Raw genomic sequence first — 24,408 nt, 5'->3', positions numbered from 1 at the left:
TGAGGTGAGGTGTCTTGTTCCAGTAATTGTTGGAGGAATGCCACAGGGAGCAGTTGAAATGGAGGCTATTGAATCTTTTAAAGGCAAAGTGATTAAATGTTAGAAGTGTTACATAATACAGGGCAGATTTCTTCATCAAAAAGCTAGCTCTGCCACAAAAGGGTTAATGACTTCCTAGGCTGTAAGTATCTATGGCTGTCAGGTTTATGTAATTATTCCTGAGTATGGTCATTGTAAAGGCAGAACTTTCTGAGTATTTCTGCACCGCTTCAGCCAAACAAGCTAAACATGGTTCGGATATCATCTCCATTGGCTAAGCCTCGATTTGAGAAGAATGCCTATTCAAGCTCATGCCTTCTGGCTGTTGGTCTTCATGTTTGAACTCACTGATTTGCAACCTGCAGATCTTTTGCCTCATGGGGCAGGACATCCCGTGAGGTAGCAGGATCTGGAGTGCCGGATTTGCTCATTTTTCTTTCCTACTGTTCCACCACTTTGCCTCATCATTAAGACAGTTGGACTCATAACATGACGAGTAAGTTGTCGTTTTGAACAACTGGTGGCAAACTCGTCTGTGCCATTAATAACAATGCTCCTGACTTCGAGGAGAGCTGAGCATTTTTTTTGTCCTCTCTGGAATGCTGGGCATTTTGAAAGTTGAGAAAACAGGATCCGTCTGGGAGATGTTTTACAGCCACCCAGGCACAACATTCAGACTTTGAGAAGGACACTAGCATTTGTCTGCCAGTGCTCTCATTGACTTCAGGGAACACAGCAGAAATACTTTCAATGGAATTGCTCCAGCACTTCTCTGGCACTGACGCATAGACCAGGTCTCACTGCAATACAGGAGTGTGATGATGACAACTGCTCTACACAATAGGACTTTTCAAGAAATATCAACAATTTTCAAAATAACTAGAGTTAAATCATTATTTGACTTTTCAGACTGACTACAGTGAAATCAGGTTCTTTGAGTGATAGATAAGTTTCACCTAGGTGCAAAGATAATTAAACTGCCCACTTGTCAGTCCTCAGCATGCTGTCATGCTCCAACGAATCACAATGCCAACTGGAGAAGCAACATCTTGTCTTCAAACTAGTTAGTTTACAACTTTCTGGGCTCAATATTGAATTCAACACCTTCAAATTGTGAACCCGTTCCTTCCCTTTCTTTTCGCTTTTCTTCTTACATTCTCCATCCCCCTCTCTCCCCTTCCCCTAGTGGGACTGTCTGTTCTTTCCAGTCTGGCAGTTAGACACACCATTGCTTTACTATTCTTACGTTCAGAACACTTAATCTGAACTAACAACATCCTTTCTCCACCAGCACTCCAACTCCCCTTTCCCCCCACGCCCCCAACTATTGCATAAATGCTGCCCCCTCCTCACTTCACTTCAGCTCTGATGAAGAGTCATCTAGACTCAAAACGTTAGCTTGTTCTCCTTCCATGGATGCTGCCTGACCCAATGTGATTTCCAACACTTTTTGCTTGTAGTTCAGATTCCAGCATCTGCAGTAATTTTTGTTCCTATAATTAAAGTATTGATAGATTTGAGAAGCTTGGATTGAGTACCAGTTAAGCAGTTCCATTAATAAGTTACAGCCTTGAGTCTTCGAGCTTGTTCAGATCTCCTTATTTTCATTTAAAGCCTCATTGACCGTCAATGTATGCCATGGAGATTTTACCTGGAGATACAGGGCACTGGCCAGGCTGTTTAAACAAGACAATAATGACATAATGGTATCAAAAATAACACCTCCTGTTACTACCACCTTAGCAATGAAGATGTTCAGAGCAGAATTAGCGTCAAATACTGTTGAAGAAGTTTAGTGAAGGTAAATGTTTAAAGGGCTGAAACAATCAATGAACAGAAGGTAAACTTACCAGGTTTCCTTTTGCTGAATTGTGCATATAAACTATTGTTTCTCCTTACTTGAAGCTGCTGCACTGTTACTGCCCCAATTTGCTTCCAGTCCCCAGTGTGTGTATCCAAGTCCACATAGAGCTCACAGCTGGAACCTACCAAAAAATACCCAATGAGGATAATAGCAGCAATTTTTCCTGGGCCAGCCTCAGAGCTGGCGGGTGGATACATCATGCTCTGGACCTCACTTAGTGGAGGGAAATGGAGAGCATCACATCCTGTTTAATCATGTTTGTGTGGCAGTGTTTTACTTGTATTGCTTTTCATCCACCCCCAAGCCCAGTTTTCTCCCTTCCTCTACTGAAGGCGTTAACTCTTGTTGAGGTACAATTCAATTGGAATCATCCACCATACTCTGCCTCGCCCATGGAATTCTTTATGTGTGATCTTACATGTTAAGTATCAGACTGTTGAACTGTAGACAGCATCAGAGTAGACCCGTCCCTGCCCTCTCCTGTACAAATCTCCAATGATTGCTGGATAACAAACGGAGGTGGAACTCTGTTTTAGCAATACTGAGGCTGTCAGAAGTTCACCTGAATTAACTGTGCCGTTAAATGTGTTTTGTAAAGATAGAGATTATTTTCAGGATAATCATTGCTGAACTGTGGATACTGAGCAACCATATGATAGTATAGATAATGGTGATTTTACACACTGCCATGGAGGCTCCAAGATCTTTTAGCTATCATTTCACTCCAAAGGTGAAGTTATTGCATGTGACCCACTTCCCAGATAGACAGTGGCAGCTATCCCATGTCATTGCTCACCACGAGTCAAAAAGATGCTCTATTTTCGAATAACATGGCTGTTTCCAGTAGTGTGATGAGGCCAGTATTCACAACAAGTGCACATTACCAGTGATACCCTTCCTTAATTAAATCCCTGGAATCTTCTAAGGCCTGAATGACCTTGATTGTGGTGAGATTGGTGGCAGAATCATGTGAGAAGTTAAGTGAGGCCTAGCTCAGAGTCAGGATCAAAGTCATGTGTCTTCCTTACAACTGCTAGAGCATGGAGGCAAGATCCTCACTAGGGAGCGGGGAATTTTCTGTAAAGGCGGGTTATTGATTATTAATGACCTTATTGGCTTGTTTACCAGATGGATTTTAATTTTGATAAATGAGAGGTATTGTATTTTGGTAAAACAAACAAGGGCAGAACTCATACAATTAAAAATAGGGCCTTGAGTAGTGTTGTAGAACAGAGGGACCTAAGGGTACAGGTATATAATTCCTTGAAGTTTGCATCATATATAGATAGGCTGGTTTAGAAGGCATTTAGCATGCTTGCCTTCATTGCTCAGACTTTTAAGTATTTGAAGTTGGGATGCTATGTTGGAGTTATATAGGACATTGGTGAGGCCTCTTCTGGAGTACTGTGTATAGTTGTGGTCTCCTTGTGAGAAAAAGGATATTATTAAGCTGGAGAGGGCTCTGAAGAGATTTACCAGGATGTTGCCAGGCATGGAGGGTTTGAGTTATAAGGAGAGGCTGGATAGGCTGGGACGTTTTTCACTGGAGTGTAGTAGATTGAGGGATGACTTTATAGAGGTTTATAAAATCATGAAGAGTATAGATAAGGTGAATGGCAGGTGTCTTTTCCCTAGGGTGGGGATTTCAAGTCTAGGGGCCATATTTTTAAGGTGTGAGGAGAAAGATTTCAAAAAAAAGACATGAGGAGTAACTTCTTTTACACAGTGTGTGGTTCGGGTACGGAATGAACTTCCTGAGGAAGTGGTGGATGTGGATACAGTTACAACATTTAAAAGACATTTGGATAAGTACGTTAATAAGAAATGTTTTGAGGACCAAGTGCAGACAGGTAGGACTAGTTTAGTTTGGGATTATGGTTGGCATGGACTGGTTGGGCCAAAGGGTCTGTTTCTGTGCCGAATGACTCTGGCTTCACACCTTGTCAAAAATATATGCAGTTTCCTACCTTATCAAATGTGCCGAACAAAGCCAATGCTAAGAATTCTTGACATGGAAGTTGGAGCAGGTACCTAGTGGCATTTGGAGTGAGTGATAGCAAGTGCTGCAGGCAATAGTGAGAGTGGTAAAGCATGAGCCTTGCTAGGAGGTGGGTAACAGAGAGAAAGGGTGAGTTATCATGGAGCGGGTGGTGGAACTCACACTGGTAGTGTGGAGAAGATCAATGACCTACATTGGCCAATATTGCTGGGCATGCCTCCAGATGGCTGAGACTGCACTGTCCCAGCTGGCAACCTTGGACCGTGCCAGCAGGGTCTGGCGTTGTAGCCTCCACTCCTAGTCCTGAGGGATGTGGACATCCCCACTTCGCATCACCCTTTTCCACCAGGACCTCCAGGTGCCTGCCTACAACACGGGGCGCCAATGGTTGCCGTGCCTGGGGCAGATGTCAGGAACCATGCAAGGTTCTGGGCTGACAACAGGCTTTTAAAGATGGCGCCAATGCCTGGGATGCTGGTCAATTTGGGATATTCTGGCACTGGGGAGTTGTTCTGGGTCAGGTGTGTGATAGAATGGGGCTAGAGTTGAGCAAAAGGAATGCCATAGTGTAGGTAGTCAATGAGGCAACTTTGATAAGATATGGTGAGACATCTTGCTAGGCCTTGCGGCAGGAAACTCTCCAAAAAAAAATTGACAAAATTGATACTTAGCCCAAAAAGTGCATGGAGACATTAATTTAATTTCCACTTCTGTATATGTTTGACGAGATTGACACTGTAAATGAAGCATAATTACTGCCAGAAAGTAAGTTGATATTCTAAAATAAAGTTTTGGTTATATTCCAGCTCTATCCTATCACTTTTTGATGCCTGTAATTTCTCACTTTGCATTTGATAATAACTTTAGCCAAGTTTAGGTTAATTGTAGGCTTCACAAACTGATGACATGAGATTATCAAACCAGTTCTGTCAAGAGGTGCTGTATACATCTTTCAGGTATTGTGCTGAAATTGACAATAATAGCTTCTTTAACCTCAACTTTCTACCGCGTGCTAATCCTGATTAGTATTAGACAGAAGACAATATGACTATCTGTGAATGATTGAATGATGTAATCTGATCTAAATTCAGGTAATTATAGGCATTGTTTGACCTTAAATTCACTCAGTTCATGATGTCATGTGAGCCCTTCAAACAAATCACATTCTGACCTCCCAGGTATATCTGTTGAGCTTCAGAAACTAAGATTTACAAAGGAGAAGGTGCAAACATTTGCAACGCAATATATATAGTTATTTTTTTAAAGCAAATGTGGTCATGAAAATTGAATGGAATATATACATTAAAACAGAATTGTCATTTTGAGTGTGCTTCATTTATCTGTATATAATGCCTCGTGTTACAGACTGAAAACTTGCTTCTTATATGCATTCCATAAAACACCTATTTGCATTTTGCATCCAATTTGTCATAGTACAATTTTGGTTTCTTCTGTGAACAATATTTGTATAATACTTGCTGGGAGTTTTTTATATAACTTGCATAGATTTCAAAGCTTGTAAACATTTGCGATCGCGTAAATATTTTTATGGATTTAAATGCTCAGTTGCTTTGAACCAAAAGTTAGATAACAAAGAATTGTAACTCCAGTCTTTCTTGCTCATTGGAAAAATGCCTTTAGCTGTAATTTTGTTTTGTATACATACGGAGTACTGGAAAGCAATAATGAAACATTAACCTACCTTGTGGTCTTTCCACTTTGTTGCATGTATCAGTTCACAGACTGAATTCATTCCTGAACTGAGAGCTGTTGTGAGTTGCTGCTGATAATAGAAGTTCATTACAAAACGAGAAAGGGTGGAATGCCACGGTTGTCGTTTTGTTTGGAAGGATTAGCAACTTTGATTAACTCCTGCCTGGCAGATGAGGTTTTCGTAAAAAAGGAGTGACAATTTGCCCATATGGATGTGATATCCCACTGTTAAGCAACAAATACTGGATGGTCGGGTGACGTAATCCAGGAGGCATGGTTATGTGCTGTAAAGCCAAGGTTGAAAAAAAATAATTTACAGAGATAAAAATCACTTCCTTGTGCACTTAAGATTTCTTCGTGCACTGCGCTATCTTCAAAGTGCGTAAAGCTTTTAGAGCAGAAGCACTCATTATAATGAAGCAGACACGCACATTGTAGGCCACTCAGGCTGAGGTTTTCTCAGACTGCTTTGAACTACAGGTCAGCTGATATCTTACCCTGTGTTTGGAATGCCTGTGTAATTACCATGTTTATACAAGTTACAGGATGCCAAATACAGTACAGTCAATCCCCAGACTAGATTTTAAGTGAACAGTGCTCCGATAGGTCACAGCGAATTGTTTTCTGTACACCCAATGCAATTTAAAAAAGACATTTAGGTTCTAAGAGTTTCTGAGGTAATGTCAGAATGACGATAGGGTGAGGGTTAGGGATGACTTGAATTCAAAATCTACAAAAACAAATTACGTTGTCACCTAATAATTCTCACTTGCCTTTTGAAAAATAACCAACAGTGCCTCCTATAATGACAGGACAGTCTTACAGCAAGAATAGCCTGTTGATGTTTCTGATATAAAATGCGGGAGGAAATCTGGGTATCTCATTATTTATCTCATCTTCCATCCCTTCGCAGTTATTGCCTTAATAAGGTCATTCATTTCAAAAGCAGTAGATAATACTGCATATTTTCCAGAGACGGTTTATACAATGTTGCAAACAAAGCATTAATACTATTTTAACTATTTCCAAGCCATATTTCCCAGTTACAGTATAAATATTAATTGTATACTTAGAAAAAAAATCACCTTCGATAGAGGTTTATTGGGCATAAATAAGACAGTGTGCAATTAGCAATGACTATTAAACCTCGTATTATCAGAAGGAGCAATGAAACACAAATTGAGGTTAATAAATCAAAATGAGTGCTTTAGTAAAGGTTGGCTTTTCAATGGAGTTTGCATATTTGCTGTATTAACACAATTTGTAACGGACTTAGAGCACAGGGTCCTTCCTGAACCTTTGGAATGAAAATAAAAAGTAAATCTTGCAGCAAATTGTACAAATGTCAAAGCAATAAAACAACAAAAGAGAAAAATCTTGAAGTCTGTTATCATACTCAGCATTCTTATACATGATTCTTTTAAGTGCTTTCTGCAAGACGGAATTTCCACATGCATTCAGAGTTATCAGAAATAAATCACATTGAGCTGCTTGTGTGATCTGTTAAGCTTTACTCCCAACGCTCATATATAATGCACAGCAGCACAATTTTAAGTTTGAATATATCCAGTTATATGAATCAGTGGATATATAATGTGAAATAATTGCATCCCAGTTCAAAATGACCAAAAATACTTTTTCTTTAAAACATGAGCACAATTCCTTTTTAATTGTTCATATTGACTGGGTGGGGTGGGGTGAAGAGGACCATGCAATTTCCTTGTGTTGACTTAAAGACATGTTAGTTCTGCTTGCACATGTGATGGTTGTGAAATCCATTACTCTAGGCTCATGCTTTGAGCTCAGATGCTGTTTATTTTCAGGCTGGCTCATATGAATGGCAACAAAGGTGTTCTTTTTCAGTTTTCATCTGTCCTCCACTAGATCTGGAATGGAATGAGCATTTGATACTCCATTTATAACACAGCGTGTTTCAGAACTGGATTACTTCCATCACTACTCATAATGTATATTATGGAGATCTATCTGTAACATCTGTAATAGGTAGGATAATTGCTGTAACGTAGCAAAAACCGAGTCCCCATGACATGATTTAGAAACAGATTTTCAGTGTTGACTGAAGAGTAAATATTGCTCACAAAATTGGTGAGAAGGCCCCTATGCTTATATGGTTGTTACAATGGGATCTTTTACATATAACTGATGTGGCTAATCTTCAACAACACTAAGAGCAAAGGTTAGGAAACCTGCAGCAAGTAATTCCCCTTCTGACTCCCCAAAGCCTACACATCTACCAGGCTACAACTGTCCTTTCTGGTGGTTGAATATGACCTATTTTATGGATGCAGAGGACATAGCTTGTAACTGGTTAGCAGAAGCTAGTTTATTTAAGCTGCCATATGGTGTTGCATTGTACACAGTGTTCAGAGGAACTAATAAGATACAATGGCTAAATGGTAATCAGATGATTTGAGATCCTTGTTATGTGCGTATTAATGGCAACATTCCACTATAACCTGTGACATTAGTCTCATGCACAACTTAGGAGAAGACAAAAAAGAAACCTAATTTGGAAGACTCATCTTTCCATCATTTGTGACTAATAAGATGTGAACAACTTCACTGATGAAAAAATATCAAAGCAATAGATAAGAATATAAGGAATGATTGAAATCAAACATTTGAAATGATGGCAATATATTAACAAAGGTCACGTCACCAAGAAAGCACTTTGAAGAAAAAATGTTGGATAAATTAATGAATGAGGCTGGATGAAGGTTAATGAACCTCTGAGATTTCCATCTGTCTGGTCTCATGACTCTTGTAAATCCCAACTTCCTTCACCCCACTATCGATTTATTTGCCTTTGATTGTCCAGGTTCAAAGCTCCTTAATCTCACCATCTATTGCTTTCTCCTCCTTAAAACCCAGTCAATCACAAATGTCCTAACATCTCCTTTTGGCTCAGTGTAAATTCTAGTCTGATTAAGCTCCTGTGAAATGATTTATGACTTGCACTGCATTGAAGGTGATGTTTAAATGATAGTCGTATTTATTTGGTAAGACTTTTAGTATAGCACATTAGATTTTGTGACAATCTTTTATGCTTGAGGAAGCCATGTTTCTACCGTATGTTCCGCTATAGTTCCTAAAGGATGTGACCCTGCAACTCAAAATCACCCCAGATTTGCAACTGTGAGTACATCTTTGGTTGTGGTGAAATGACCCTTGTTTCCTATGTCACCAGGACCTTGCAAGTCAAATATAGCAAGCTTGGTTGCATAGCACAACCTTTTGTATTCTGCCCTGAAATTCTGCTACAATCTTGGGTTCAGAACAGTACCCCTTCCTGTTACAACTTGGACGTTATCAGCCATTTGTTAACCTTTAATGAATTGCAAGCAGCTTTTTGCTGTGATTTCCAGCCACTAGAAGTTTGTTGAGGTCTCGATGAAAGTGAACTTCCTTAGAAAAGTTCAATATATGAATCCAGCCAAAGTTGTTGAAGTAGCTGAAGATAGTAGGGTCCAGGTCCCTGTCCTGGGAGGCCCTTCAGTCATTTTCTAGAGCTGAGTTGATTGTTTTCCAACAACCACAGCCATCTTCTTCTATGCTTGGTATTGATTCAATCAATGGAGCATTTTCTTTCCCTTTACTAGATGATTACTACTTGATGCTCGGCCAAACACTGCCTTGATGTCAAGCCCAGTAACTCAACTCACTGTTGGAGTTCAGTTCTTTTATCCATTTTTAGGCAAATACTGGTATGGAGCCTAGTCATCCTGGTAGAATCCAAACTAGGCACCAAATAGCTGGCTATTAGTGACCAAGTTCTATTTGCACTGTCAATGGCTCCATTCACTTTGCTGATGATATGGTGATCATTGGATTTGTCTTGCTTTTTTTGGGAAAGTACTTACTTGGGTAAGTGTCCAGATTTTTGAGTATGTGTCGGTGTTGTAGCTGCACTGGAAATGTTTGGCTTGAACCTTGCCCATTGCTACCAGGCTGTTGTATAGCCTTTAATCTTTGTTGTATTTAATGCACTCAGAGGCTGCGTAATATCACAGGGAATGATTTGAGTTGGCTGAGGTCTGCCATCTGTGATTGCAGAGACCTCAAGTTTAATCGCGTGCTACTTCTGGCTGAAAATAATTCTCAGTGTTTCAGCCTGGCCCATTATATTTGCATATTCAGGCATATTGCTGATTGATGAGGCTTTTATTTTGAGATTTGTGTGTTGCCTTGATATCAAGTGTCTTAACATACGTTCCATTGTCATTTACTCTTTCACTCTGCTCCAAATACCCAGCAGCTTCATTACAGAGATGTGGAGGGCAAATGTGCTGGTTAACATTTCTAATCTACTCTTGTGGACTTTTGTTTCCATTGCAGTTAACAAGACACAAAATCTGAAGAAATGTATGGCCAAAAGGTTGTTAGAATTTAATCTCTTGTGCTTTGCTTCTAGTGTTCTGTAAGCTGTGGAAAGGGCACCAAGCAGCGGGATGTCTACTGCACTGACATGAAGCAGGTAGCTGTGGATAACAAGTACTGTGAGCACTTGAAGAAGCCTCGAGTATATAAAGTGTGTCGGGCAGGCCGATGTCCAGCCTGGAAGGCCACTCGATGGAAGGAGGTACGATCCAATGCAATTCAAAACCTTTTTTTCTTTTAAAAACATTCCTGTCTTATGAAATTATTAGTCATTTCTCTGAACTTTGGGCACAGGCCTAACAAAGACACAGTCTTAAACGGCTTGCCTTTCATTCTAACACTGTGTCCCCTGGTTCTACACCCCACAGCAAAGGGAAACATCCTCTCTGCATCTGCTCTGTCTATCCATTTAAGAATTTTCTAAATTTCTATGAGATGTCCGCTCATTCTTCTGAACTCCAGAGAACATGGGCCTAGTCACCTCAATCTCTTCTCATAAGACAATTCTACCATCCCAGAAATCAATCGAGTGAATATCTGCTGCAATCCTTCTATGCAAATATATCCTTCCCTAGGGAAGGGGACCAGAAGTGTACAACAACTGTACGCTCCAAATGCAGTCTGACCAGTGTTCTATATATGAAGCTCCTGTACTGAAATGCTCTTACAATAAAGGCTCATCTACTACTTACCTTCTGAATTGCTTGCTGCATCTGCTTATTAACCTTCAGTGACTCTGCACAAGGAAGCCCAGGTTGCCTTAGACACTAATACATTCTGATTTCTTGCCATTTAAAAAAAAATACTCTGCTCCTTTGTTCTTTCTAGCAAACTGAAATAACTCCACACGGTATCTCGTCGTCAAGTCACCCTTTATTTACATGTGCGTAGTACATGACACTGATCCAGCTAGCTTAGAGCCAGCTCCGAGAGTGAGCAGAACCCCTAACATTCCTGTTTACGTCTGTCACCCAGGGATCCCTTACTGGACCAAGTTAATAGCCCCAATCAGGGAGCTCATATTCTATGAGATCCACTAGCTAATCTTATTACAACCACTACACAAACCTTACTTTTATCCACATTATATTCCATCTGGCATGTTCTTGCTCCATCACGCAGACTATTTAAATCCCTTTGAAAGATATAAAATCAAAGAATCCCTACAGTGTGGAAACAGGCTATTTGGCCCAACAAGTCCACACCACCCCTCTGAAGAGCATCCCATCCAGACCCATTCCCCCACCCCTGCATTTCCCATGTCTAACCCACCTAACCTACACATCCCTGGGCACTGTGGACAATTTAGCATGGCCAATCCACCTAACCTGCACATTTTTGGACCGTGGGAGGAAAGCGGAGCACCAGGAGGGAACCCACGCAGACACAAGGAGAATGTACAAACTCCACACAGAGAGTCACCCGAGGGTGGAATTGAACCCAAGTTCATGGTGCTGTGAGGCAGCAGTGCTAACCACTGAGCCACCGTGTCACCCTTAGAATATCTTTGCATCCTCCTTATAATTCAAATTTCCACTTGCAAATGTTACAATTGACCTCCACATCCTAATCATTGATACCAATTATGAACAACTAGCGCTGTTCCTTGCAGTACCACATTGATTGTAGCCTGCCAAACTGAACATGATCCATTTACTCCAATGGTTTCTGGCCTATGCTCAATCCGTGCCAGTACATTGCCCCATCCCATGCGATTTAAGTTGTTTACTAACCTCCTAGGTTGGACTTTAAAACCCTTCTAAAAATCCAAATGCATGACATCCATCGGGTTCTCCTCAGCGGTTCCACTTCTTTCTTGAGAACCTTGTCTTCATCATATTCTCACTGATGTTCTAGCTGAGATCAGGAATTCAGTGTAAGAGGGAAAGGAAATATTTGGGGAAATCTGTCTCCCAACAACCTGTCCTTCAGGACACTTAAGCTAGTAATTGATACATTAATAATAACTTAAAATTTCACTCTAGATGCAAATCTTACAAACATTTCAGTATTTGAAGGTTTGCTACTAAAAGGCAAATATAGCTTGTGCCTGGCTTTATGTTTTTCTCTCTATTTGATTAAATTTGTACCTCTGTTAAGGCTGACCTTTGTCTTAATATAGAGTTTTAGCTGACACTACATAATACAAGTTCTCAGGGACAAGTTATTCTATGTGCTCGTATACATTGTGTTAATGAGGTGTTTCATCATTAATGTTTTCTCCCACCACCCCACACATCAGCAAAAAAGGATTCACTTTTTGATTTCTTCTATCTGCACTGTCCATTTGTGTATTGACCACAGCCTGTTCTTATTCTCATATAATTCACTGTTATAGTCACCGAAATGAATTCTGCTTTCTCAGTTTGTTCTGTTCCTTGAATTGCTACAGGTTCGGTCACAGCCGTTTTTAATTTTGGCATTGAGGTTTTCATTAATTTACAACAAATCTGCACTAGGGCTCATTGCCAGTTTAACCACTGAGGATGTAATGCTAAAATTCATTAAATCCTTATATATTACTAAGATAATCTAAACATTCACACATTTGCAATAACTAAGTCTTGAAGCCATTTGTTTGCTTGTGCTTTTATCCCACTAAACTGTTCAAAGGGATTCCATTTCTGATTTAAAATTTCACACTTTCCTCAACCTCTGGTTAACTCGCTTTTTTCTAATTTAATTAAATCTAGCCACTGCTGTTTAAAAGGTGCTACTGGTAACCTTCATGCACTTATTGTAAGCCCTCGGTTGTCAGAACAGAGAGCCATATCGTGTGTTTCATAATTGTTGAGACTTTGCAAAAGGACACACAAAATGCATGGGTAGGAGTGAAGGGCAAGGGCAGCTTTATCTTGGCTGGAGTTCATAAAATACCAGCCACCTCAGGCCGAAGCAATTGAAACTTCCCCAGAGCCTATCTTGACTAGGGAGCATGGGATAATGAATGAACTGTACCAAGGACTTATAACTGAATATGTTAGAGATGATGGAGTTAAAGTACTGGTTTGGCAGGGTTGGAAAACTGGGCTTTCAGTTTGGCATGACAAGTCATACAGCTCGGACAACAATGGAAAGTAAATTGTGTAGGCTGTATAATGGGAAGCCCCACTAAAATGGAAAGTTACCATGAAAGACTTTAGATCAGAAATCAGGTTATCTATAAGTCAACTGCAGTTTTATGTCACATGCTAATGACGGGCATTTCTCCTATTAGGACACAATTTGCTACATTTTTGTGACAAGCTTGGGAAAATGATCAAGTTTAAGTTGTAAAGAGGCAAAATTGGTTTATTTTGAAATGAAACCTTACTACAATGATAGGTTTGATGTTAGAGCATAAAATGTATACAATTTAGGCTTGGAGATAGAATGGTTTTGGAAGAAATCTGTAACACAATTCCAGCTTCCTGGGAAAAGACATAATATATACAAAGTACTATCTGATTGGGATGTAATACACACTGTACAATCTTAATTGTGTTCTGAAAAGTTTTAAAACCAAACATGTAGTCTCAATGGAGGGTTGTTGAGGAAGGGAAATCTACTAAGCTCTTGAGCCTTTAGGATCAGTGGCAGATGTTTTGGATTCTATCTTTAAATGCTGAATAATTAAGCTGATCCACTCTTTTATGAACTGCTTAATGTGGCTTAGTTTCGGAGTTGTGCAGGATTTTTGAATTTTCCTGAAAGTTTTTAGTTGGTTTCAGCCACTCATGAAACCAGAACTAGAAAAAAATAACTGTCCAAATATTACCACGGTGCAAAGATCATAGAATTATAGAATCCCAAGAGTATGGAAGCAGGACATTCAACCCATCGAGTCTACACTGACCCTCTGAAGAGCATTCCACCCAGATATAACCCCAAACCTACCCTTGTAACCCTGCTAACTCGCCTAGCCTGCACATCCCTGGACACAATGGGCAGTTTTACATTGGCCAATCTCTAATCTTCCAGGCCTTCCAGTCTTTCATCATAATCTCTCTAATTTAATTCCTTCCTATTTAAATTTCAGTGCGTCTTACGTAAAACGTAAGTGTAGTTGTCTACTGGAAAAAAGTAATTGTTATTCCATTGAACTCTTTATGGTAGTTGAAGAGAGAACAACAGGACCTGTAAAATGTTCCATGTATTTAGATATGGTCACTCACATGAAGAAGTTGGTTTACTCATGATGCTGAAGGTAAAGGCAAAGTCTCCATAGTCCCAGAGGACCACATGAGGCTGCTCTTCCATTAGAGAGAGATGACAGGTGGTAATTTAACCTGAAGGTCACCACACCTAGGGTGAGGGAAGAGGTTGAGAACAAGAATCCTTCATGATAATCTCAGCCAGTGGGGGATTGAACCCATTCTGCATTGCAAACCAGCCATCCAACCAACTGAGCTAACCACTTGATGATGAAGACTACATCTTATTTCATTCCTCTTAAATATGACGGTCATGAGAAGCAAACATTAATCCCCCTCAAGTTGCAGGGCCTATTTGTTTGTCTGATTGGATGGGTGAAGTTGTAGCAAATAGGTTTTCTTTAACTCTGAGTTCTTTAGCATGGACTAATTGAAAATACTCCCCTTTCCTGAATACATCAGTCCAAAAATCAGCTGTGCAAGATGGAGACTTGCTCGGTTGCATATTTGTAATTGATCTGTAAATAGGTAACTGGATTGCCCTTGTGAAACTAATTCGGAAATATTCATTTGTTATAAAGTGGCATAAATAATAATTTACAAAAAGTATCAAGTCCAATTTCAATGGAATGAAAAGAAATTTTTTGAAACAAAATCACTGTGTCATTGAATATGTCTGTAGGAACTATATTCCCAACAGTCAGAGTGACCTTAGGTAGACTGGTGGTCTCCCTCTCCTTGGGCACACACCCAGTTCCAAGTGCTAATAATCCATTGTCTGCTAATTATGCTACTTTATATTAACTCCATTGCTGCAGAAGCTCTGCTCATTTGAGGAGAAAGGGTTTTGATTCTTGCTGTGAAACTTCAAGTGAAGCTTAATTTCAAACTGAAATTGTCACAAAGAAAACATTCAGAATTTTTTAAATGCAAAAGTAGCTAAATCACACCGATTTCCCTGGGTCAAGATAAAAATATTTCAGATGAGAACCATCCTCAGAACAGTCTAAATCAACAGTCTGTCAATTAAATGTCTTGGAGACATGTTGAATCTTAAAGGAGAACTTTGACCTTGAATTCTATGGATCCAGTGCTGTAAATTAGGGCTGAACAGGGAATTAAAACCAGATTTCCAGTTTATGCTACAGACTACCTTAGATCACTAGGTCAGAACAGCCCTTGTGGATTGAAAATTAAAGAAGTCAAGAATGATAACTTTTTTTCATGGGGGATCTATTGTGCAGTATGTCTAGGCCACGGAGTAATCAGCCAAGGAAATGACTGTCAGCAAGTATATCTGGGAAAAATGCAGCAAGGCTAATACGAGGTAATCAAACTCAAAATTGTGAAGTTTATCCTTTAGGAGAAAAATCTTTGCTGGTCTGTGTAATGATGTATCTTCCATAAACTGAAAGATGCTGTTCAAGGTCAATATACCTCTTTATTACTAGTCCAGAATTAATTCACTGGATTTATTCTGCTCTTTTCTGTATTTCAGCTGGGCAAAATGAAACATATCTTCATTCAAATTGGCAGGATATCTAATGAAACATGATGAACCGAAATTTCTGGGATATCAACAGGGACTTATCAGCAGTGGAAAATTTATTAGAGATATGATCTAACTAAATAGGAAAGATGGGGGAAGATCTGTACTTCTCTATTTCAGCCTTCCCTATTTTACTCATGATATAATGGATGCATTTGAAATGCCTCAAACAAATGCAAGTCCAGTTTTTAAGTATAGCCCATTTAAGATGATAAAAACCAAAAGAACTGCAGATGCTGTAATTCAGGAACAAAAACAAAGTTCTGAGGAAGGGTCACCGGATCCGAAACGTTAACTCTGTTTTCTCCTCCCCAGATGCTGCCAGACCTGCTGAGCTTTTCCAGCAACTTTGTTTTTGTTCCATTTAAGATGATGTTGTATATGCATAATTGAGAATCTTGATGACTGTATAATTGTATAGATTCTTGAGTCATAGAGCTCGAAACAGACCCCTAGGTCCAACTCATCCATGCCAACCAGATATCATAAATTAATCTAGTCCCATTCGCCAGCATTTGGTCTATATCACTCTAAACCCTTACTTGTTATATACCCATCCAGATGCCTTTAAATGTTGTAATTGTACCAGTTTCCACCAATTCCTCTGACAGCTTATGCCATACATGCACCACCCTTTGTGAAAACGTTCCCCCTCAGGTCCTTTTTAAATCCTTCCCATGTCACCTTAAACCTATGCCCTCTAGATTTCGACTCCCCAACCCTTGGGAAAAGACCTTGGCTAGTCACCCTATCCACGCCCCTCATGATTTTATAAACTGCTATAAGGTCACCCCTCAGCCTCCAACGCGCCAGGGAAAATAGCCCCAGCCTATTTAGCTTCTGCTAAAGTTCAAACCCTCCAACCCTGGCAACATTCTTGTAAATTTTTTGTTAACCCTTTCAGCTCCAGGATATCTCTGCAGGATTCCTCAGGGCAGTGTTCTAGGCGCAACCATCTTCAGCTGCTTCATCAATGACCTTCCCTCCATCATAAGGTCAGAAGTGGGGATGTTCGCCGATGATTGCACAATATTCAGCACTATTCATGACTCCTCAGAGAGTGAAGCAGTCCATGTTCACATGCAACAAGATCTGGACAATATCCAGGCTTGGGCTGACAAATGGCAAGTGGCATTCCCACCACACAAATGCCAGGCTATGACCATCACCAATAAAAGAGAATCTAATCACCGTCCCTTGACATTCAACGGTGTTACCATCAATGAATCCCCCACTATTAATATCCTGGGAGTTACCATTGATCAGAAACTCAATTGGACTCACCACATTAACACAGTGGCTACAAGAACAGGCCAGAAGCTAGGAATACTGCGGCAAGTAACTCGCCTCCTGACTCCTCAAAGCCCATCCACCATCTACAAAGCACAAGTCAGGAGTGTGATGGAATACTCCCCACCTGTCTGGATGAGTGCAGCCCCAACAACACTAAAGAAGCTTGACACCATCCAGGTCAAAGCAGCCCGCTTGATTGGCGCTACATCCACAAGCATCCACTCCCTCCACCACCGACGCTCAGTAGCAGCAGTGTGTACTATCTACAAGATGCACTGCAGAAATTCACCAAAGATCCTTAGACAGCACCTTCCAAACCCACGACCACTTCCATCTAGAAGACAAGGGCATCAGACATATGGGAACACCACCACCTCCAAGTTCCCCTCCAAGTCAGTCACCATCCTGACTTGGAAATATATTACTGTTCCTTTACTGTCGCTGGGTCAAAATCCTGGAATTCCCTCCCTAATGGCATTGTGGGTCAACCCACAGCAGGAGGACTGCAGTGGTTCAAGAAGGCAGTTCACCACCACCTTCTCAAGGGCAACTAGGGATGGGCAAGAAATGCTGACCAGCCAGCGACACCCACATCCCACAAATGCATAGAAAAAAAAATTACTACTTTATTATCATGAAATCAAGAAAGAGTATTTTTGTAATAGACTTTAACCTTGACATTCAAAAGAATGTGACCTCTTTGTGTTCTGTACCATGTGCCACCCCAAGTGTCTGTTTTAAGAATCCAATAGCACAGTGGAAAATCAAACTTCCTAATTCTCCCCATGGCATGAACATATCCGTGAATTAAAAATCAAAGCACAATCCCAATGTAGATGCATGACTTCCTCATTGCTAGTTTCACATTACTACTGGCAGAGATTCAAACTTAATCAGAAATTGGATGCGAGAATTCAGGTTGATTGTAGACAGTTGTTCATCAACAGTATTAGTGGTGAGAACATTTGACAAAAATAATCAAGACGACAGATTGACAGGGTATTTGTTAAATTTCTTGGCAATAAAGAATAGATTCCTTTCTTCAGAGTACAATAGCTATTTACCAACCATCAAAAGGCAATGTCCAAAATCTTAATTTTTTTAATTCTATTTTAACCTATTTCTTTCAGTAATCTTTCTAAAAGGCACATTGGATAAATGTACCCTTGTTGAAAAGAGCTGTAGAGAGCTATGGGAAATGCCATACTTTATTTTCATTTTGCAAACCTATATTGTGAAAGCCAACACATTCAAAAGTATCCCTGTCTAATTTTGCTTGAATATCGCCTCTTGCCTTTTTGTTTTTGATCACCCACAAAAGGTTTGAAAGGGAAATCATGCTTGGAAGCAGTGCCTCACCATGTGAGGAAATTGTGTGCATGAATCCGCAGCTTAGCAAATTGTGCTGAATAGGAATGGGTCAAGTGATCTGGCACAGGGGTATATGCGGTGAAAGTTCCAACTTCCTGCAGGTTGCTGCTTCAGTTCTGCATTCACAGAGTTCTCATTTTTGAATCATATCAAACCACTTATCTTGAATACAATGTATGAATATAAAAGGCTAATGGGTAAAATGAAATGGCTATTCAGACCATCAAGCTAATTCTTTCCAGACTGTGCCAAAGTTACCCATGGAGGCCTTGACTAAAATTAGTTAATCTCTTGAAAGGAACTAAAAACATGTCATCGACCCAGCCCCACAGTGGCCCAGTCCCCTCAGCAACAGCTCAGATCAACCAAGCAATCAAACTTAACTAATGATATTATTTGAAAATTCATTTATTGTGCCAGTCTGTCCTTAAATTCTCAGAAATATTGTCTACGTAATTGTATTCAGTAAAGAAAAAGGAATACAGACGTTCAAATAAAGAATATTAGTGCTTTTCTCATTTCAAACACCTCCTCTCAGTGAAATTCCCTAAAGTTTCCCCCATAATGACGTACAGCACCCTGTACAGCATCAATACGATGCTTCTATATCCACCAGCAGCTATCCTTCCAGCTGGTTTGAATAAGAGTGCTAATAATTGTATGTTGCATTCCATAGCACCTTTAGCACGAGGCAGCATTTTCTGGATGGCAGGTCCCACTAACCATTGAGAAAGGTCAGTGGGGATTGTATCCCTACTGCTATCACAGCCCTGCAACTATTTATCACTCCATGGGGCATTAATTGGCTGAAGGTGCGATTTCTCTCCCTGTTGCTGAGGTGAGACTTTCTCCAAAGTCAGGGGTGGAAGTCCTACCTCAGTGAGCTGTCAGCCTATCTGAATGGGGAGGCGATAGCCTGGTGGTATTATCACTGGACTATTAATCCAGAGACCCAGATAGTGTTCTGGGGACCCGGGTTCAAATGGTGGAATTTGGATTCAATAAAATATCTGGAATTAAGAATCTAATGACGACCATGAATCCATTGTCAATTGTCGGAAAAACCCATCTGGTTCACTAATGTCCTTTAGGAAAGGAAACTGCCACCCTTACCTGGTCTGGCCTCCATGTGACTCCAGACCCACAGCAATGTGGTTGACTCTTAACTGCCCTCTGGGCAATTCGGGATGGGCAATAAATGCTGCCTGGTCAGAGATGCCCTCATCCCATGAATGAATAAAAAATAAAGCACCTGTGCCCCCTGCCTCTGCTTCTGGGGGAGGCGGGGGGTAAAATCCTGCCCTACTGTAAAACTACTCTAGGAAGTATCACCATAGTTCTTAGTCAAAATCTGAGACCAAACCATTCAAAGAAATCATAGGGCAGAAGACTAAAAGCTTGCTCACAGAGGTAGGCTTTATAGTGACAAGGTGTCACCGTAAAGCCTGTGTTATTCAATGGACTCCAGCTTGTTAGGAATATTGCCATTACTTTCTGTCGTAATGTCAGTGAGTCCACTCCCGTCCTACCAGTGTGGATCCATCTGTATTAGATTCAAACAAATCGCAGGTCTGGGGGCGCAACTCACCTGGTTATTCTGCCATCTAATTCTCCTAGTGATCTCTTTAAAGTCAGTTATTTCTAACCATTATCTGGGGAATTGTACACAGTCACAATTTTGTGGCAATGAATTTGTCTGAAGACTAACAAATTATTCAGTTGCATTTTTACTTTTATGACTAGGTTAGCAATTACCAGCAATGTAATGATAAGGCTATGTACACACTGGCTGCTGCATTTTATACATTACAATGGACTGAAATTTCCAGTCCCCTGGGATGGCATTGACAGATGCAGGAGACATTTTCATTCATTCACAGGATGAGGGCATCACTGGCTAGGCCAGCATTTATTGCCCATCCCTAATTGCCCAGAGGGTAGTTAAGAGTCAACCACATTGCTGAGAGTCTGGAGTCACATGTAGGCCAGACCAGGCAAGGATGGCAGTTTCCTTCCTGAAAGGATTCTAGTGAACCAGACAGGTTTTTTCCAGACAATCAACAATCAGGATCATCATCAGACTCTTAATTCCAGATTTTTTAAAATTAAATTCAAATTCCACCATTGCCATGGCAGTATTCAAACCTGGGTCCCCAGAACATTGTTGAGTCTCTGGATTAACAGTCCTGTAATAATACCACTAGGGCATTGCCTCCCTTAACAGATAGGTGGGGATAGCAGAGGTAAACATTTGCAAAACCTACCCTCTTGAACGCCTTCTTCGGTTTTACCAGGGGTGGGGGAGGCATGCTTGCCCATGTACCAATTGAGACTCCTATGTTACCAATCAAAGGCCAATTTAGTACCTCCTCCCATCACCAAGGTGATATTACTCATGGTCAGGAAAAGTGTTCATTCTGTTCACATTGTGAATTGGTGGCCAGGCAAAAGTGGGTAGGGTGTCTTCTTTTGCGGACCCCTTTGCTAATCAGAGACATTTTCCAAGGCATTCACTTCTCCTGATTTGCCCTTTCTATAATCTGTGTCGATTCCAGCCTCCCATTCACCTCTTCTCTGGAACCTGCCAGCTGTGTTTCAACAACATCCCACTCTCCTTTTGCAATCAGCTCCATTGCAGCCCACTATTGGGCTACTGGGAATTTGGATTGGCGGATCAGGACAGCAGTGTCACCTAAAGTCAATTGTCAGCCTGACTTTAAGTTGCTGTGGAGTAAACTGGCCAAGCCACTGGGTGGACTTGGCATTGATTTCGAAACTGTGGGAATGGGAGATATCGAAGATCATGAATGATGCTATATAATAGAAAGGATGTTATTAAATTGGAGAGGGTTCAGAAAAGATTTACCAGGATGTTGTTTGAGTTATAAGGAGAGGCTGGATAGGCTGGAACTTCTTTCCCTGGAGAGTAGGAGGTTGAGGGGTGACCTTATAGAAGTTTATAGAATCATGAGGAGCGTAGATAAGGTAAATAGCAAAAGTCTTTTCCCTGGGCGGGGGAGTTCAAAGCTATAAGGCATATTTTTAAGGTGAGATGAGAAAAATTTAAAAAGGGCCTTAGGGACAACTTTTTCACGTGGAGGGTGGTTCGTATGTGGAATGAACTGCATGAGGAAGCAGTCGATGCAGGTACAGTTACAACATTTAAAAGACATTTGGGCAGGTACATGCGTAGGAAAGGTTTGGAGGAATATGGGCCAAATGCAAACAAATGGGACTGCTTTAGTTTGGGAAACCTGGTTCAGCGTGGACAGGTTGGACGGAAGGGACTATTTCTGGGCTGTATGACTCTATGTCTTTCTTTATCACAAGTTTGAACAGAGATATTATAAGGTCTTAGTGAAAATTTGTAGCTTGGGTTATGGATGCAGTTGTTCATTAGCTCGCCAAGCCAGTTGTTCTGTGGTGTGCAAACGTTTCATTACCATTCTAGGTAACATCATCAGTGCAACCTCTAATCATAGTGTTGGTGTTCTGCTCTGTTCCGAATTTATATGTGGTGGGTCTTGTCACTTCTGGTTCTGCTTTTTAGCAGTGGTCTGTATACTAGGTCTACTTCTATGTGTTTGTTAACGGAGTCCCGTGTTGAGAATCAGGCTTCCAGAAATTCCCTTGCATGTCTGTTGTTTGCTTGTCCCAGTCTAGTCACTTTGTCCCAGTCGAACTGATGGCACTCATCACTGATCGATTGGGACAAAGTGACTAGACTGGGACAAGTGAACAACAGACATGCAAGGGAATTTCTGGAAGGATCGATCTCAACATGGGACTCCGTTAACAAACATATAGAAATAGACCCTGTATCCCTGCTAAAAATAAACAGAACCGGAAATGATTTGGCCCATCACAGCAGAGGACCATATAAATTTGGAACAGAGCAGAACACTAACACTTTGATTAGAAGTCGCACTGATAACGTTGCCTAGAATGGTAACGAAACGTCTGCACACCACAAAACAAGCAACTCGGCGAGCTAACAAACAACTGCAGAGATATTATAAGCAACTTTTAGGAAACAGGAGTTCAAAGCAGAAACCAAACATTAAAAAAAATCATTGGACACAGGTGAATACATTGAGAATTATACATCAACCGTGTCTGATGAAGCCATGTAGTTATTTTGAATATAATAAGTTTCCTGAAAATGGGGACATCTAAGTAACTTATTCAGTTTGGCAGCTGCCTTTGGTAGAGAAGAGCTCCCCAAGTCAAATATCTGGAGTACGGTCTGATTGACCCCAACAGCTGCTCTCTATTTTGTGGTTAGGTTTCTCATGGAATGTAAGTCTGATGGAGAAGTAATTGCTCTGTCAAAAAAAAAAATCCGTCTCCCTCTAACTCGGCAATTCATACATGGTTTGCTGTGTACGTGAAGTCTCGGATTGCTTAACTATATCAAACAAAGTCAGTCGCACAGGAAGGTGATTATTTATTGCAAAACTTGCGTCAATTTTTGCCTTTTATGAAAGTCTTACAAGCATGCAGGAAAATGAATATATTAGACCCAACTGGTCATTTTAACATTGTTATCTCATGCATTCTTTACCTTCACCTTTGTTTTCTCCTCTCTTGCCCTTCATGTTTTGCTGATAGTGTTCGGTGACCTGCGGAGTAGGATATCAGCAAAGAGAGGTCTTCTGCCGGCTGAAGGGCGTAGGTCGAATAAGTGAAGAGACGTGCAATCCATTCTCTCGTCCAGCCAGCACACAGCAGTGCCGGCTGCCTGACTGTCTGCAGAATGAATGGCTTGCAGATGAATGGGAAGACGTAAGTATGGCCTGATAAGATGAAAAAGTTAATGTCAGAAATGACAGAGGGGCTTCTTTTATGGGGCTTCCTCCAGAGTAAGGACTTCAAATAAATGTTTGCATAAATAGTGCCTACAGTTATTTGACCAGGTGCCAAACCAGATATGCATGGGAACTCGAAAGGAAGCCACAAACTGTCTCCCCAGAAAATCCAGACAGGACTGTTTAAATGTTCCCTTACTTGTACCAGAACTTTAACTCTGTTGTATAGCTGCTTCACTCATTTATAAAAAGCCTGCCCAGTGACATGTTCCTGAAGTTTCTCCAAATTCTTGACAGTAGTTTGTATTCCTGCTCCTTGCTTTCTGCGTTTGACTGCATTTCAGTCATCTCAAAATCACAGTAACTTTGAGCATCCAAAATGCTTCACAAGGGATTTATTCCAGAATTTAACTCTTCAGCTAGAGAGAGATTTTGTCATCAATCTTTCTCATTTACCAATTCCATTTGGTCTACTATAGATATTTTATTTTGTCCAGTTGTGTTTAGGATCAGCAAGTGCTCTTGAGGATCTGATTTTGATTAACAATGCCATCTATCTATTTGTACTATAATAGATATTTAGGGATGAGTAGTCAAATTATCTGGGCTGGATGTTCTTGAATTTTTACACAAGCCTCCTTGTAGGCAAACATTGAAGAGGTGAAGCTTGTTTGGAATCATCAAATTGCTCTATGTCATACTTACTGAACATACAGGGTGTGTGGTCTGATTCACTTAGATCAATTGGTACAACTTAATCTTCGTGTAATGACACCCAATGAAAGACGTGCCACAATTCTGCACTTCAGTGAGCCATCTTGCTGAGATCAATGTCTGTGTATTCCTCCAGCATTTATGACTTTCTGAGTTGCGCTCAATCTTTCTCAGTTGTCTGCATTAAACCTGGCTACCACTGTAACCTATCAGTACCCCATCTGCACAGATGGATAAGGTTCAAAGATTTTCCCAACAATTGGAGAAATTTTAACCTCTTGTTGTTGGAAGAGGAGTAGATAGGGAAGCTCAAAAAGTTTTAAAAGCCGAAATGCAATTCCAATTCAGCCTTCAAAATGCCTACTTCCATTCTTAACAGACATGGGTTTTGTGAGTCAAAAAATGTGGATCTGGAAAAGCACAGCAGGTCAGATATCATCCAAGGAGCAGGGAAGTCAGTGTTTCAGGTCGGAACACTTCTTCAGGATTTTGAGAGTGGATTCAGGAGACCAAACTGCTCTCAAGTT

General features: G+C 40.6%; 1 protein-coding gene across 1 annotated transcript in view; it reads left to right on the top strand.

The window, feature by feature from the left end:
* LOC109912901 (A disintegrin and metalloproteinase with thrombospondin motifs 20-like) overlaps positions 1–24,408 on the top strand; it is a 344,616-nt gene that overhangs the window by 281,679 nt on the left and 38,529 nt on the right. The window contains exons 29-30 of the mRNA XM_048607987.1: positions 10,048–10,215; positions 22,971–23,144. Of these exons, the coding sequence (XP_048463944.1) occupies positions 10,048–10,215; positions 22,971–23,144 (342 nt within the window). The remainder of the gene's footprint in view (positions 1–10,047; positions 10,216–22,970; positions 23,145–24,408) is intronic.

The sequence above is a fragment of the Rhincodon typus genome, chromosome 18, assembly GCF_021869965.1.
Source record: "Rhincodon typus isolate 14 chromosome 18, sRhiTyp1.1, whole genome shotgun sequence".
Classification (NCBI taxonomy): Eukaryota; Metazoa; Chordata; class Chondrichthyes; order Orectolobiformes; family Rhincodontidae; genus Rhincodon; species Rhincodon typus.
Note: the sequence above shows the minus strand (reverse complement) of the source record. Positions and strands in the feature narration are given on the sequence as shown.